This window comes from Diplodia corticola (genome assembly GCF_001883845.1).
Source record: "Diplodia corticola strain CBS 112549 chromosome Unknown scaffold12, whole genome shotgun sequence".
In the NCBI taxonomy this organism is placed as follows: domain Eukaryota; kingdom Fungi; phylum Ascomycota; class Dothideomycetes; order Botryosphaeriales; family Botryosphaeriaceae; genus Diplodia; species Diplodia corticola.
This window is the reverse complement of record NW_017971491.1, coordinates 14,948-27,054: the sequence shown is the minus strand read 5'-3', so window position 1 is coordinate 27,054 and position 12,107 is coordinate 14,948. Positions and strand designations below refer to the sequence as shown.

The 12,107-nt window shown below is 60.6% G+C and overlaps 4 protein-coding genes across 4 annotated transcripts; 2 read left to right on the top strand and 2 right to left on the bottom strand.

The window, feature by feature from the left end:
• Nucleotides 1-155: 155 nt before the first annotated feature.
• On the top strand, nucleotides 156-1,126 carry BKCO1_120009 (uncharacterized protein; the record flags this gene model as incomplete). The annotated part of the gene is made up of 2 exons (XM_020270766.1): nucleotides 156-503; nucleotides 563-1,126. The coding sequence occupies 2 exons, from the start codon at nucleotides 156-158 to the stop codon at nucleotides 1,124-1,126; spliced, it is 912 nt and encodes a 303-aa protein (XP_020132561.1).
• A 618-nt stretch (nucleotides 1,127-1,744) lies between these two features.
• On the top strand, nucleotides 1,745-2,158 carry BKCO1_120008 (uncharacterized protein; the record flags this gene model as incomplete). Its single annotated transcript, XM_020270755.1, has 1 exon — nucleotides 1,745-2,158. The coding sequence occupies one exon, from the start codon at nucleotides 1,745-1,747 to the stop codon at nucleotides 2,156-2,158; it is 414 nt and encodes a 137-aa protein (XP_020132562.1).
• Nucleotides 2,159-3,282: 1,124 nt separating this feature from the next.
• On the bottom strand, nucleotides 3,283-4,897 carry BKCO1_120007 (mfs transporter; the record flags this gene model as incomplete). The annotated part of the gene is made up of 3 exons (XM_020270744.1): nucleotides 3,283-4,178; nucleotides 4,232-4,630; nucleotides 4,687-4,897. The coding sequence occupies 3 exons, from the start codon at nucleotides 4,895-4,897 to the stop codon at nucleotides 3,283-3,285; spliced, it is 1,506 nt and encodes a 501-aa protein (XP_020132557.1).
• Nucleotides 4,898-7,881: 2,984 nt separating this feature from the next.
• BKCO1_120006 (uncharacterized protein) lies at nucleotides 7,882-9,663 on the bottom strand (the record flags this gene model as incomplete). Its single annotated transcript, XM_020270733.1, has 1 exon — nucleotides 7,882-9,663. The coding sequence occupies one exon, from the start codon at nucleotides 9,661-9,663 to the stop codon at nucleotides 7,882-7,884; it is 1,782 nt and encodes a 593-aa protein (XP_020132558.1).
• Between the last annotated feature and the right edge of the window lie 2,444 nt (nucleotides 9,664-12,107).

Here is a 12,107-nt window from a genome sequence, read left to right as displayed (position 1 = left end):
TATGCGGATCGCTGACGTCCCCCGCCAGCGAGCACGCCATGGCCAGCTCATGCGCATAATCACAGTGCCACCAGGCCGCGGTTTTTGGCCGCTGTCATAACCAGCCTCGGGCCCAGGACTTCACCTCTCGCTCCGCACTCACTGCAGTCTTCGGTATGCCCTCGCCACAGCCGTCTCCGTCGAGGAAGGCGCGTGTCTCGGACGAGTCGGAGGAGTCGACTCCTCTACTCGGCTCTCCTCTACCACCGCCAGCCTACCCGAGCATAGTGCCTCGTGACACGGCTGCTGCTGGTCCGTCCCGGAACCAGGCCGAGTATGACACGGGACCGTCAAAGGACCTCGAGAATGCCGGCGTGCACCCTGCCGCCGTGCATCTTCACCACAGGCCACGAAGGCCCTGGTCCCGCGGGAAGATCCTCAGACTGCTCTTCATTGCGGCCGCCCATGCAATCCTCATCTGGTTGATCCTGAGTGTCACCGTCGGCCGAGCCAAGAACAAAAAGGTACTTGCTCGCCGGCACTGGAAACTCGCACTGCCGCCGCTGAACCTGTCTGTGTATAGAGCCACGTGCACCATGACTTGCCAAACTGGGAGCAACTTCCCACGCTCTACCACTGCCATGACCTGCCCTACACTCAGACTACGACCCACGACTTCAAGCACGTGGACGACCTCCGCATCGTCGAGCAGATACCTCAACACCACGGGGACTTCCACGACATCCACGGCCTCATCAGACTCGTGCCCGCCGCCGACCACCAAAACAGCAACCTGATCCGCGCCACCGTGACAATCTCCAGCAGCTCCCCAGACCTCCAGCGCTCCGTCACCGTCGCCAGCACAGACACGAGCCTAACCATCCTGCAAAGCATCGACACCCCAGAAAACAGCCGCCGCCCCAAGCCCACCCGCCCGCACGACGACGACGACGACGACGACGGCCTGTACGACCACGACCACCCCCACTGCACCTTCATCGCCATCACCCTCGCCCTCCCCCCACCACCCCCCACCACCCCCCTTAACACCCTCACCATCACCGCCATCCACCTCTCCCTCCTCGACCTGCACCTGCACCACCCCCTCCTCAACCTCACCCTCCTCCGCTCCTCCCTCGACGTCTGATTGATCCCTCGCCGCCGGCCCTCGTCGCCGCCAGCACCGGCACTCGCCAGCCACCCCATCCGCAGCCGCAGCCGCAGCCGCAGCCGCCGCACGCGCATCCACACCACTACCACCGCCGCCGGTGGCACCTTTTGCGCTGGTGCTCGACCTGCTCGACATCGATGCTGGTGCTGGTGCTGTCGGTGATGTCGACGTCGACGTCGACGTGCGGCCTGTTCATGGGGCGGAGCGGGGAGGGGGAGGGAAGACGTGCCGGCTGTGTTTGGGGCGGGGGCGGGTGTGGGGGTGAGGTTTTGGGGGGGCGGTGGGGGTGGCGGCGGTACAGGAGGGGGGAGGAAGGGGAGGAAGGGGAGGAAGGGGAGGAAGGGGAGGGGGAGGGGAGAAGAAGGAGGAGGAGGGGGGTTGTTGTTGTTGCCGGATCGGGATTATGGGGTTGGTGTTGAGACGGGGGCGGGGAGCATCACGGGGGCGTACGTGCTTGAGTCGAGGAGAGCGAGTTTGGGTCTGAGAGTGGGGGGATCGAGGTGGTGGTGTTGCCGGTTTTGAGTGGGGGCGGCGGGCTCGGGCTCGGCTTCTTCTTCTTCTTCTTCTTCTGGTGGAGCGTCTTCTTCGTCGCTGATGACGACGAGGAACGAGGCGGGCTCGTCGGTGGTGCGGGTCTTGGCGCCGGAGACGTCGACGGATCGTCGGGCCAAGGAGGAGGGCGAGGACGAGGACGAGGACGAGGACGAGGACGAGGACGAGAAGGGGCGAAGCAACAACCCGTTTGCGAACTTGACGGCGGCCTTCACGTCGTCGGCAGGGTCCGTCAGAGCGGTTTTTCCGCCCGAGTGGGCGGGCGTGGCGGATGTGGACACGCAGGTCGGCGGCTTGAGGGTCGGCGGCCACGGCTTGGACGTCGTGAGCGAGGGGACGCATGGGCCCGTCGGGAGGTGGGTGCATGCGGTCAAAGGGGAGGCCGGAGACTCGGATTTGGCCGTCTTGGTCTATAGCAAGGTTGGGAGGGTAGAGTTTCTTGTCGCGGAGAAGTGAGTGTGATGAGGGGGATAGGGAGGGCTGGCTGGCTGGCTGAGGCTAGTAGTTTGAGTTTGTGTGAGTGGTTTTCGACGTCGTCATGCGGATTGGTAATGGCTCGAACGGACGACTATGTACGATATTGCTATTTCTTTTTTATTTCTTGCCGTTCTCACGGGATAACCGAGCCCTCCCCATAACTTTCAGTGAGCGAGTTTATTGATTGTTTGTCAGGAAGATATATCTCTTTTTAGGGTCCAAAGAAAGGCTTATTATGGGTAGCAGCATGTCAAACACTTATCAATAACTTCCCACGACTTTCTATCTCAGGCGATTTCCACCGTGTGTGCTTTTGAAATTGACGTAGGCTCCAGGATTGGCGGCGGGCCGAATCCACTGGAGGCCGCCAATCAGCCATAAAACGGAATGGGTGGATCCGTTCACGGCTTTAGGTACCAGCTGCTACTGACATGGAAGCCCCCCTAGTAAGACCAACTAATCCCCTTGGACTGCACGACAAAAGTTCTACTGACGTTCCTGTAGTCCGCGGGCTCTCATCCTGCTTTGGCATTGCTATACAACACTCAGCATTGGCAATACGAATGGGGGAAGATGGAGACGTCGGGCGGAATGCCTGAGCCTCCTGCTTTTCATCGGTAAAGCACTATTGACTAAAAGTGTAGTCTTGGTCTATTGGTGAAGATATCCGTCTGTACAATGCGGTTTCAGTGCTGCGGCGAGTCTATTCAAGCCCCGTCCATTAACGTCATATAGAACATGCAAGTATGAGGGTGTAGATGAGGATGTCTCAACCAGCGTGCGCCTGGTACTGCAGTTAGAAGAAGTTTGGTCAGATCGGTCGGGCCCCTTTACAAGCCGACGTACTGAGCAAGCGCTGACCAACCGTTGCTGCAGGCTTTGTAAATTATATTGTCACTCTCACGGCGTTTCTACCTGGCCCAAACACCAAGGAACTCGCGTCGAAAGGCTGAGAGAAGCCATAATAATGATAAATATAGATTGTAAGATCATGCTTCAATGGTATCTCATGGTATAATCTCATCCCACATCCAAAAAGAAACATTAGACTTTTCGATATATCCCCAACCCCGAACCCAAAAGACCTCTCTCTCTCTCTCACCTTACAAGAACCACCTGAAATCCGGACTCTTCGGACCCTCCCTCAACTTCTCGGTACTCACATCCCTCGCCCTGACCTTCACGCCCTGCTTCACGTCCCTCCTCTTGTTATCCACAATCATATAGGCGCCCAGCAGCAGCGTCAGCAGCGCGCCCGTGGCGCCGAACGCCGCCGTCGTCGCGAGCGCGGGCTTGTACTTGGGGGCGTCCTGGCTCCTGAAGATGTTGGAGCTGACGACGCCCATGAGGTTGGCGAGCGGGACGCCGACGGACGTCAGGGTGACGCGGCGGCCCTCGTGGGCGACGTTGTTGTTGTACCACGTGCTCAGCAGCACGCTGGGCGCGCTGGTGCCCCAAGTCATCATGAAGCAGGCGAAATACGCGACGTGGATCTGGGCGTGGATGTCCGGGATGGCGGCGTAGATGATGAAGCCGGTGAAGGTGAGCAGGAAGCCGAGGGCGATGAAGGGGAAGCGCAGGCGCGCGTGGTCCGAGGCGAAGGCGAGGATGAGCAGGACGACGGCGCCGACGACGTTGGGGGCGACCGTGTAGAGGTTGGTCTTGACGCTGCCGTAGCCCAGCGCGCCGACGATCTGCGGCATGAAGAGCGAGACGGACTGGAGCGGGACGCCGAGGCAGATTTCGATGCCCAACCACGCGTAGGTGGCGGGCATTCTGAAGATCTTGAGAGCTTCCTTCAGGTTGAACTTCTCGTTGACGACAGAGGACGAGTCCATCTGCATGCGCTGGTAGGCGATGCGCTTCTCTTCTTCTGAGAGGAACCAGGCTTCGGTGCCGGACTTGGGGAGGTAGAAGAAGGCGAAGACGGAGAAAGTGACAGTCATGGCACCCTCGACCAGGAAGAGGATCCTCCAGCCATGAAGGTGGGAGTTGATTTCTTTGAGAAGTGGTTAGTATTTCAAGAGGGGCACGGTTGTTCAGTTGACGTACGGAAGACGCCAAAGGCGAGCAGGCCTGAGAAGGCGTTGGCAATGTTGGAGGCGGCGTAGAAGAGAGCCAGACGTCTGGCAAGCTCGCCACGACGGTAAAAAGTGGTCAGGTAGTAGATGACAAGCGGGAAGAAGGCTGATTCAGACATGCCCAGGATCCAGCGGAGGGCCATCATGCCACCAAAGTTGCGAACACAAGCGCCGAGCAAGGTCATGCTTCCAAAAGTGAACATGAGGAGGGGCAGGACCTTGCCCGGGCCGAACTTCTTGCCCAGAAAGGCAATGGGAGGAGCAAAGATGACATAGGGGATGAAGAAGATGGAGAGGATCAGGTTGTACTCGTGGGGCTTGAAGTGGAGGTCATCTTCCATGCCATCCGTCTTCGCGTTTCCCAGGTTGCCTACGGTGGATTTAGCGCGATGCGGGGGGGATGGTGGAATGGTGGGGGATCCTTACCCTTGTCCAGAGAGTTGCAGAGGTACATGAAGGCCAGGACGGGCAGGATGCGCAGGTCAAACTTCAGGACGAGCCTCTTCTCGTGCTCGTAGGTTGGCAAGGGAGCAGTGTCGGCCAACTCGGCGTTGCCGGTCGAGACATCCTTGAGCGAAGAGGGCTGCGACGAGACCTTGAGGTCTGTCTTGGCCCCCGTGTCGTCGGCCACGGCCATGGTCTGAGTGCGGAGTCTGTGCGGGGCAAGCGGACGGTCGTCGTCGAGGAGAGGTGTCGGACGGACGCGGACAGACAGACACGCTCGCGATCAACCCGGCAGGCGGCAGACACGGTCGGGGTGGTGAGACAGGAGAGTGGCGGGCAGCGAGCAGCGGTGTTTACATAGAGCTACCTGGGCAGCAGTCTCCGGATGTTTCCTCAGCCGCGAGCGCTGATACGGTTGCACGGGTCGAGCGGCCTCAGGCTGAGTGATACGGAGGGCAGCCTTATCGCGCTTGGCAGCGGCGATTGATAGGCAGTCGCACCCCCTCGCCGGCTCCTGCCCACCCTGCCGTTGCGCTCTGGCCGACGATGCGCGGTTGGGGTTACATGAATGGAATGCAACACGCGGGGCAGGAGCGCCCGCTCCCCGCCAATGGGGACTCCGCCGCCGCTTCCCCCATCGCCCACCATCGCCGACCATCGCCCATGCTGCCCATGGCCTGCTTCTTTGCCTGCCGCCGCTCGAACCTAGCCACTGCCGTCGTCGACCGCCATTCACCGCCGTCCACCAGACGCCCCCGTCGGCTATTTCGAGACGCGCCCTCATTCGGATGTGGCGAGCGTCCGAAGCAGGCACCGGCAGGGACGCCGTCAAGGCCGGCGCAGGGCTGACCCTATCGGCAAGCGCGGCGACACTCGCGCGGACGTTGCTCCGGGGTGCACGCCGGGCGGGAGTTCTCGGGGCGGGCTGTCGCAACGCTCGCGATGGGTGTTTCGGCGGCGGAAATGTTGGCGCAAGGAGAGAGCCGCAGAGTGCTGTGGTACGAGCGTTGGAACAGGGCGGAGATATGTATGTACATGTTGACCAACCCCATCACATCATCGAGCGGCGCCAGGCGGGCCCACCGCATCCCGGCGCACTGGCGCTGGAGCTGGAGCGTGGAGAGGCCAAGGCCGAGTGACGAAACCGGTCGATCCCCCGAGGCGTGCGCACAGATAGCCAGCAGATAGGCGCGGAGCCGCAAGACGCTGCCATGTACACGTAGCTGGCTCTAGCCCTTCACCGGCTGCCCGTTGACCCTGACTCCTCCTAGCGCGGGTGGCCTGCGACGTTCAAGTTGCCAAACACAATTACCTACCTTCTTGCTGCGCCCTCCCACGCGAACCGCTCCCTTTCGGCCAGGACATGCCGCCACCGCCGCCGCCGTCGGCCCGCCCGCCTTCTCTCTAGTGGCCCGTCCACCAACCACATCCGTCCATCCATCACTCGCCGTTCCTGAAGGAGCAGGCTGATCGCCGCCTGTGCCTCTTCCCAATGCTTCAACACGCAAATCCCCCATCCCCAATTGGTGCTGCCTCCCACTACCATGTCTAGCACCAGACCCAGCCAGACAACTTCACCCGATCTACGCTCTTCCCACCCCCGAAACCATGGCTTGCTCTCGTCTTCGACCAGCGTGGTTGCTGCTGACGGTGATGGCGTCAACTCAACGGCCCGCCTCAACTACCACGTCATCCACCCGCCCAGCAAACAAGAATCTCTCTCCCTTACCCGTGCAGTAGTGAGGAACCATAGCCCGTGTCAGCGGCCTGCGCTTCCCTTCCAACCAAACCGACCAAGGGAAACCAATAATGCGCCACAAATTCTCCCCCAGCTCCCGTTCCCCCTTTTCTTTTCCCCATTCCCAGAAGGGTCACTCGTTCTCGACGACGACGACGACGATAGCTAGGCAACGATGACGGAGCTTGAGCGAGAGCTGAACCGAGCCGCTGCCGCCGTCGCCGCACCAATGCACAATCCCAATCGGCCCCATCTGCGTTGGAGCCACCAAAGCTACTGTGCATATCCACCATTCGTCAGCTACTACTGGGTCTAGACAAAGAAAAACTTTAAATAAAAACAAGATAGAGAGAGAGAAAGAGAGAGAGGTACACATGCGTCAGAGCGCCCCTTCCACCCCATCTAACGATCCCACGTGGCACTATTCGTTGGCGTGCGTGTGTGGTGGTATCATCGAATGCACAATGCTCAATGGGCCTTCCATTCCATTCCCCCCCAGCTTCTTTTCCCTGATGGTCCGGACGGAATTGTTCGGCGCGCCCCGGTCATTATTCATAGTTTCGTCTTTTGCTGACGGGCGTCGGCGAGGAGAGACTGCTGCCAGTTACGTACCGCGATAGCTGTTGCGACGTTCGAAGTTGGAGGAGAATGAACCTTCTCTCTCTCTCTCTCTCTCTCTCTCTCATTAGTGATTGCAAGTTTAAGATGCTCACGTGCCTTTCCACGCATCCACATGCCCTTTTTGGCTTCAAAAGCGCATGCTGTAAGATGCGATTGGTTCGAAGAGCAACGCTGGTTCGGCCAAGTACCGAGCGTATAGTAAAAAAGTGTATGGCTATGATGAGCGACCTAAACGGGGAGTAGGAGGACAAGCATCTCTGATGCTTTTCCAGAAGAAAAATGGAAATCCCCAACTTCAAAAGCAAAAAAGCCGTCGATAGAGAAAAATAGGCATACGATGCCATACATGGAGCGACATGATTCTACCCCCGTCTTTTCCCACAACGCCCTTTGATGAGTCGCAAATGAAAATGCAAAAGAAAAAGGTGAAAATAAAGAAAAATATAGGGGGTATCCCGACACATCCCGCCAATCCGAAACAACCAACCGACTACGTACATACATGAAAGCTCCTTTTTGCTTTTTTCCTTGTTTTCCCTGCCACACATGCCACACATGCCACACATGCCACACACCCTACTACGTCCGTAATATCCGGGTGATTCGGAGGTGGGAAAAGGAAGAAAGGAAAAAAAGGCGCAAGTTCCTCGTGGGATTTGCATATCCTCATCATCCCCGCACCCCACCAATAATAATAAAGCACTCCGCACCACACATGCTAGCCCCTTATCTGAAAACCGGGGATCCCCCCTCCCTCCCAAAAGCGTTTTCCTTCTCTTTCGCCCCCCGACTTCCCGACACACAAAAAACAAGGAAACTCACGCGGCTTCCTCTTTATTACTGTGATTGCGATGATGCAACAAGCTCGGAAGCTTGAACTGCAGCGGCTCCTTCGTCTTCTCGCGCACGGGCATCTTCCGCTTGCTCCGTCCAGAATAATACACGGCCGGCTGCTGCGGCTGGTGTTGTTGATGATGATGATGATGGTGGTGGTGATGATGATGTGACGAACTGCCGCTGCCGCCGCCGTGTCCCGCCAGCGAAGCCGACGGCATCGACGGCTCCGACATCTTCGGGCGCAGCTTGCGGATCTTGTCCCTGTGCGAGTGCTCGTCGTCCGAGGCGCCGTCTTCGGTGCTGCCCAGGCTGCGGAGCGACTGCGCCGTGGCCGACTGCGACGTGGGATGCCGGCTGAGCGCGTGGCCGAGGACGGACGCGGATGCGGTCGCGAGCACGCCGAGGGGCGTCGACATCCGGTTGTTGCTGTTGGCGTCGTGCTGCTGGAGGACGGCCTCGGGCTCAGGCTGCGGCTGCGGCTGCGGCTGCGATTGCGACTGGACCGTGGTGGTCTGGTGGTGGTGCCGCTGCGACGTGTAAGGGGGTGGGCTGGGCGAGTACCCGTACATCAGGTCCGCCCGATCCAGCCGTCCTAAAGGGGCGTTGGAATGTTTGGCTCCGGGGAGAGGTCCGTCCAGATCCACCTCGTGCGTCCACACGGATTCGGACGCGCCGAACATGGGTGGTAGCTCCTTGATCTCCTCCCAGCTCAGGTCGGAATCCCGCAGCGCGATGTAGAGCAGGTCTCCTTGCAGCTTGTCGTGCGCAACGCAGTGATGATCGAGGAAGAAGTAGTCCCACAGGTCGCCGGACGAAAACTCTGGGGGTATCTGCCGCAGAGCAATGCGACCGAAGCAGTCGTTCTGAGCGCGATAGCCGATTAGAGGGACCCAAGGACGGTCCTTGAGGACATGAGAAAATGCCTTGTCGACGGTGAAGTGGAAGTTTGCACTGTCTCTGCTTGAGAATTCGATTTCCTGGAAGAGCTTGCGGGACTGGCATCTCCTGTGCGCCGTGCTGTCGACTTCAAAAGCAAACTGCTGGCTCCGACGCGGCACGATCATCACCTTGACGCTCCAGGGCTGCTCCGGCTTCTCGGGCATGGCAGTTGGCTCTTCGACAGCAGTATCGACGGCGGTATCCATGGAAAGATCGTCGTTCAGCGAGGCCTCGGGAACCGGGGTGAGGTCTCGTGTCACCACGGCGTTGGGCGCAGACTCCAACTTCTCAATTTTGATCTCATGCTCCATCGTGGCGTCTTCAACGTCGATCAACTTGCGCTGGAAGGCATGCTGCTGGTCAATCACGCCGTCCATCTTGTCATCCAGCTCGATTTTCATGGCCTTCATGTTCTGGTACAGGCGTGCCTCGAGCAGCTTGAAGAGGCGTTCCCGCTCAAGGTTCTGGGCACGCTGGGCCATGAGCTCGTGCTGGGTCTGGGCGAGCTCAGTCTGCAAGTTCTGGAGCTTACGGTCCTGCTCCTGCTTGAACCGGGCCAACTCGCCCACCAAAGCCCTGTGCTCATCGTAGGTGACGGCGGCCATGGGCTGTTGGACGTGGACCCATGCCGGATGGCCACACTCACAAGTGGTCCCGACGGGCTGCTGGCGGTTCAAAGAGAAGCCCTGGCAGACGCAGGTCTGGCGGTCAGCCTGACCAGCTTCGCGGTGGCGGTAGCGACATTCCCCGCGCGGAAGCTCCGACTCGGGCTGCGACGGCGGGATGCGCGGCAGATGGACCAGACGGTGGGTGTTAAGGAACATCTGAGAAGAAAATGGCGAGAGCGGGTTTGGGCTCTGTGGAGATCAGGCGCATTGAGGGGCGGGCAGGAATGCTACTGGGGGAGGGTTAGCAGCGTCGGCGCAAGCAAGGCGGGAGACTGACCGTCGGCAGGCGGTGGTATATCTTGGTGATAAGGCGAAGGGAGCGTGGTGGTCGCGGGAGCATCCGCTTTGGCGCAGGCCTTGGCGGGCGCGCAGCTGGGAGGGACGGGGCAGCGTGAAGAAGGACGCAGGCGTGCGCAGCTTCAGACGGCTCGGGCGTGGATATGAGGGCTGGGGCCGGGGCGGGCGCGGTTGCGACAAAGCCACGGCGCCAGGCACATGTTGCTTGACTGGCAGCTTGGGCGCGCGCATCCCGCTCCCGCGCCGGGGGTGGAGGCGTGCGCAGCTGGGCCGGGCGCCGTATCGGGCAGAGGCAGGGCAGGCGATGCGCTGTTTGGCAATTGGCTGGGGCTGGTGTCTGGATGGACGTGGGCGATAAGGACGTGGGCGTGCGGGCTGGGCCAAGCCTCGCCGCCGTCTCCGCTGTCGGACTGTCTGCGCGTGGGGTGCGCCGCATAGCCGCGGCGCGGGACCCCTCGTGCAAGCCCAGAGCCTGCAGGCCCAGGGCAGCAGAGCAGGGCCGTGGCTTGTGTGCAAACAACGCTGCTGCCGCCCGCTAGCCCCTCGCGCGCCGCACATTCGCGCACATGCAGCCTCGCAGCCGTCCACCGTCCTTATCGGCCGCCTGTGCGCAGCCCATGAGCCGGCCCTGTGGCCCCCACGGCCGCGCGCTGCGCTCCTGCCCTGCGCTCCTGCCCTGCGTCTTCCCCGACGGGCGAACCTGACGTTAGTGCAACGGCAGCCCTCGCCATGACTCGCACCTGCGCCCTGCTGTGGCTGCACGTCTGCTCCCACTCGCACGCCATCGCCGCCCGCTGCTCCTCGACTCCCCGTCGACGTCCCTCGATCTGCCGTGTTCCTGGTGATCCGCCCGCTCGGGCTCGGGTCCGCGCTTTGCCGGCCGTGATTGGCGTGGGGTTGGCCAAAAGAAAGTGCTTACAAGAATAAAGGTGCACACCACGCAACACACTGCCGCCGCCCGTACTTCCACCACTCAGCTCGCTCAGCCCGCTCAGCTCGCGCAGCCCTTGCTGCTCGCCGTCCGCAAAGGGTCACAGATAACAGCCCTGCCAGTGACGCGACATCCAGCTTGGCGCCGCTTGGCTCGCTGGCAAGAACGAGACGGCGAGCCTGACGAGTGCTGTGCAGCATGATTACGTGCCTCAGCCCGGTTGCCGCGGAAAAGGCAATTTACGAAAGTGACATATATCAAACCAGATGTGCGCCGTGCCGAATCGAGGCCATGTTGTTGTTCCACGAGGCGCCGGCTGCAAACCCGGAAGAGCGATGCGACGGGCGGCGTGCCCGGCCGTGGGCCCGTCGCTCTCTCATCACAAGCCGCGGGCGATCTGTGTCGTGTCGGTTGATCACTGCAACCCAGCCACCTGCAGCCGCCCCAATTGCCGCCGTCACGGCTTTGCACAGTAGCCGAGTGGTGCTGCTGATGCTGGTGGGTGGCCCTGTGGCCTTTCGTACATACATGCCGAGTCACGTCGACCTTGCCCGCCGGGCCGCCCCGCACTTATTTCCGCTCTGGTAACAGGAGAAACCAACTGGAACCTATCGCCGGCCGCAGATAGAGGCACGCGGCCGTGGCCCTATCTTGCGGTGTGGTGGCCAAGCAGCGATTCACTGGCAGTCGGAGGCCCATCGAGACATGGAGAGATAACAGCCTGGTGGAGAAAGCAAAGGGACCGGGTTCTCAGCTGGACGGCTGACGGCAGTTGAAAAAGCATGTCTGATAAGTGCCCGGCCGTTGGAGAAGAGCGAAATCAGGCGATAGGCAAAAAACAAGCACTCCCGCCCGGCAGGAAGAATGCTCCCATTTGCTGCCGTCTGGTCATCGTGCATGTGTTGCCCGCTTTGGGAAGGAAACGGGTGCCCCTGCAAGGCGTGACTAAGGGTGTCGTCGTTCGCGGTCATGTGTACCGCCCCCCCTTCATTCTAGCTCCTCGATCCTCCCGTCTCCGCAATATCTCAAACCAGCACCGAGCTAAAACGTAACAGCCTCGCGATCCGACGTGCTGCTGCGGCTCCCCATCCCACGATCACGACAGCAAGCCCCCCCCCCCGGCAACAACCCCCCTCACCAGACAATCGACAACGACGACGGCGACGCAATTCTCTCACACAACCTCCAGGAGCACAGTTCGTTTACGCAGTTGTGCAGCGACGGCATCGGCCGCCGCTTGCACCCACCGCGCCTCTCTTTTCCCACGCAGCAGCGACCCCCTTGCCCAAACCCCTCTTTCCCACCCCCCTTCCATCCCTTCCCCGCCCACACATGGCAAGTTCGCAAGCGCTTGGATCGAAGGAACGCGCTT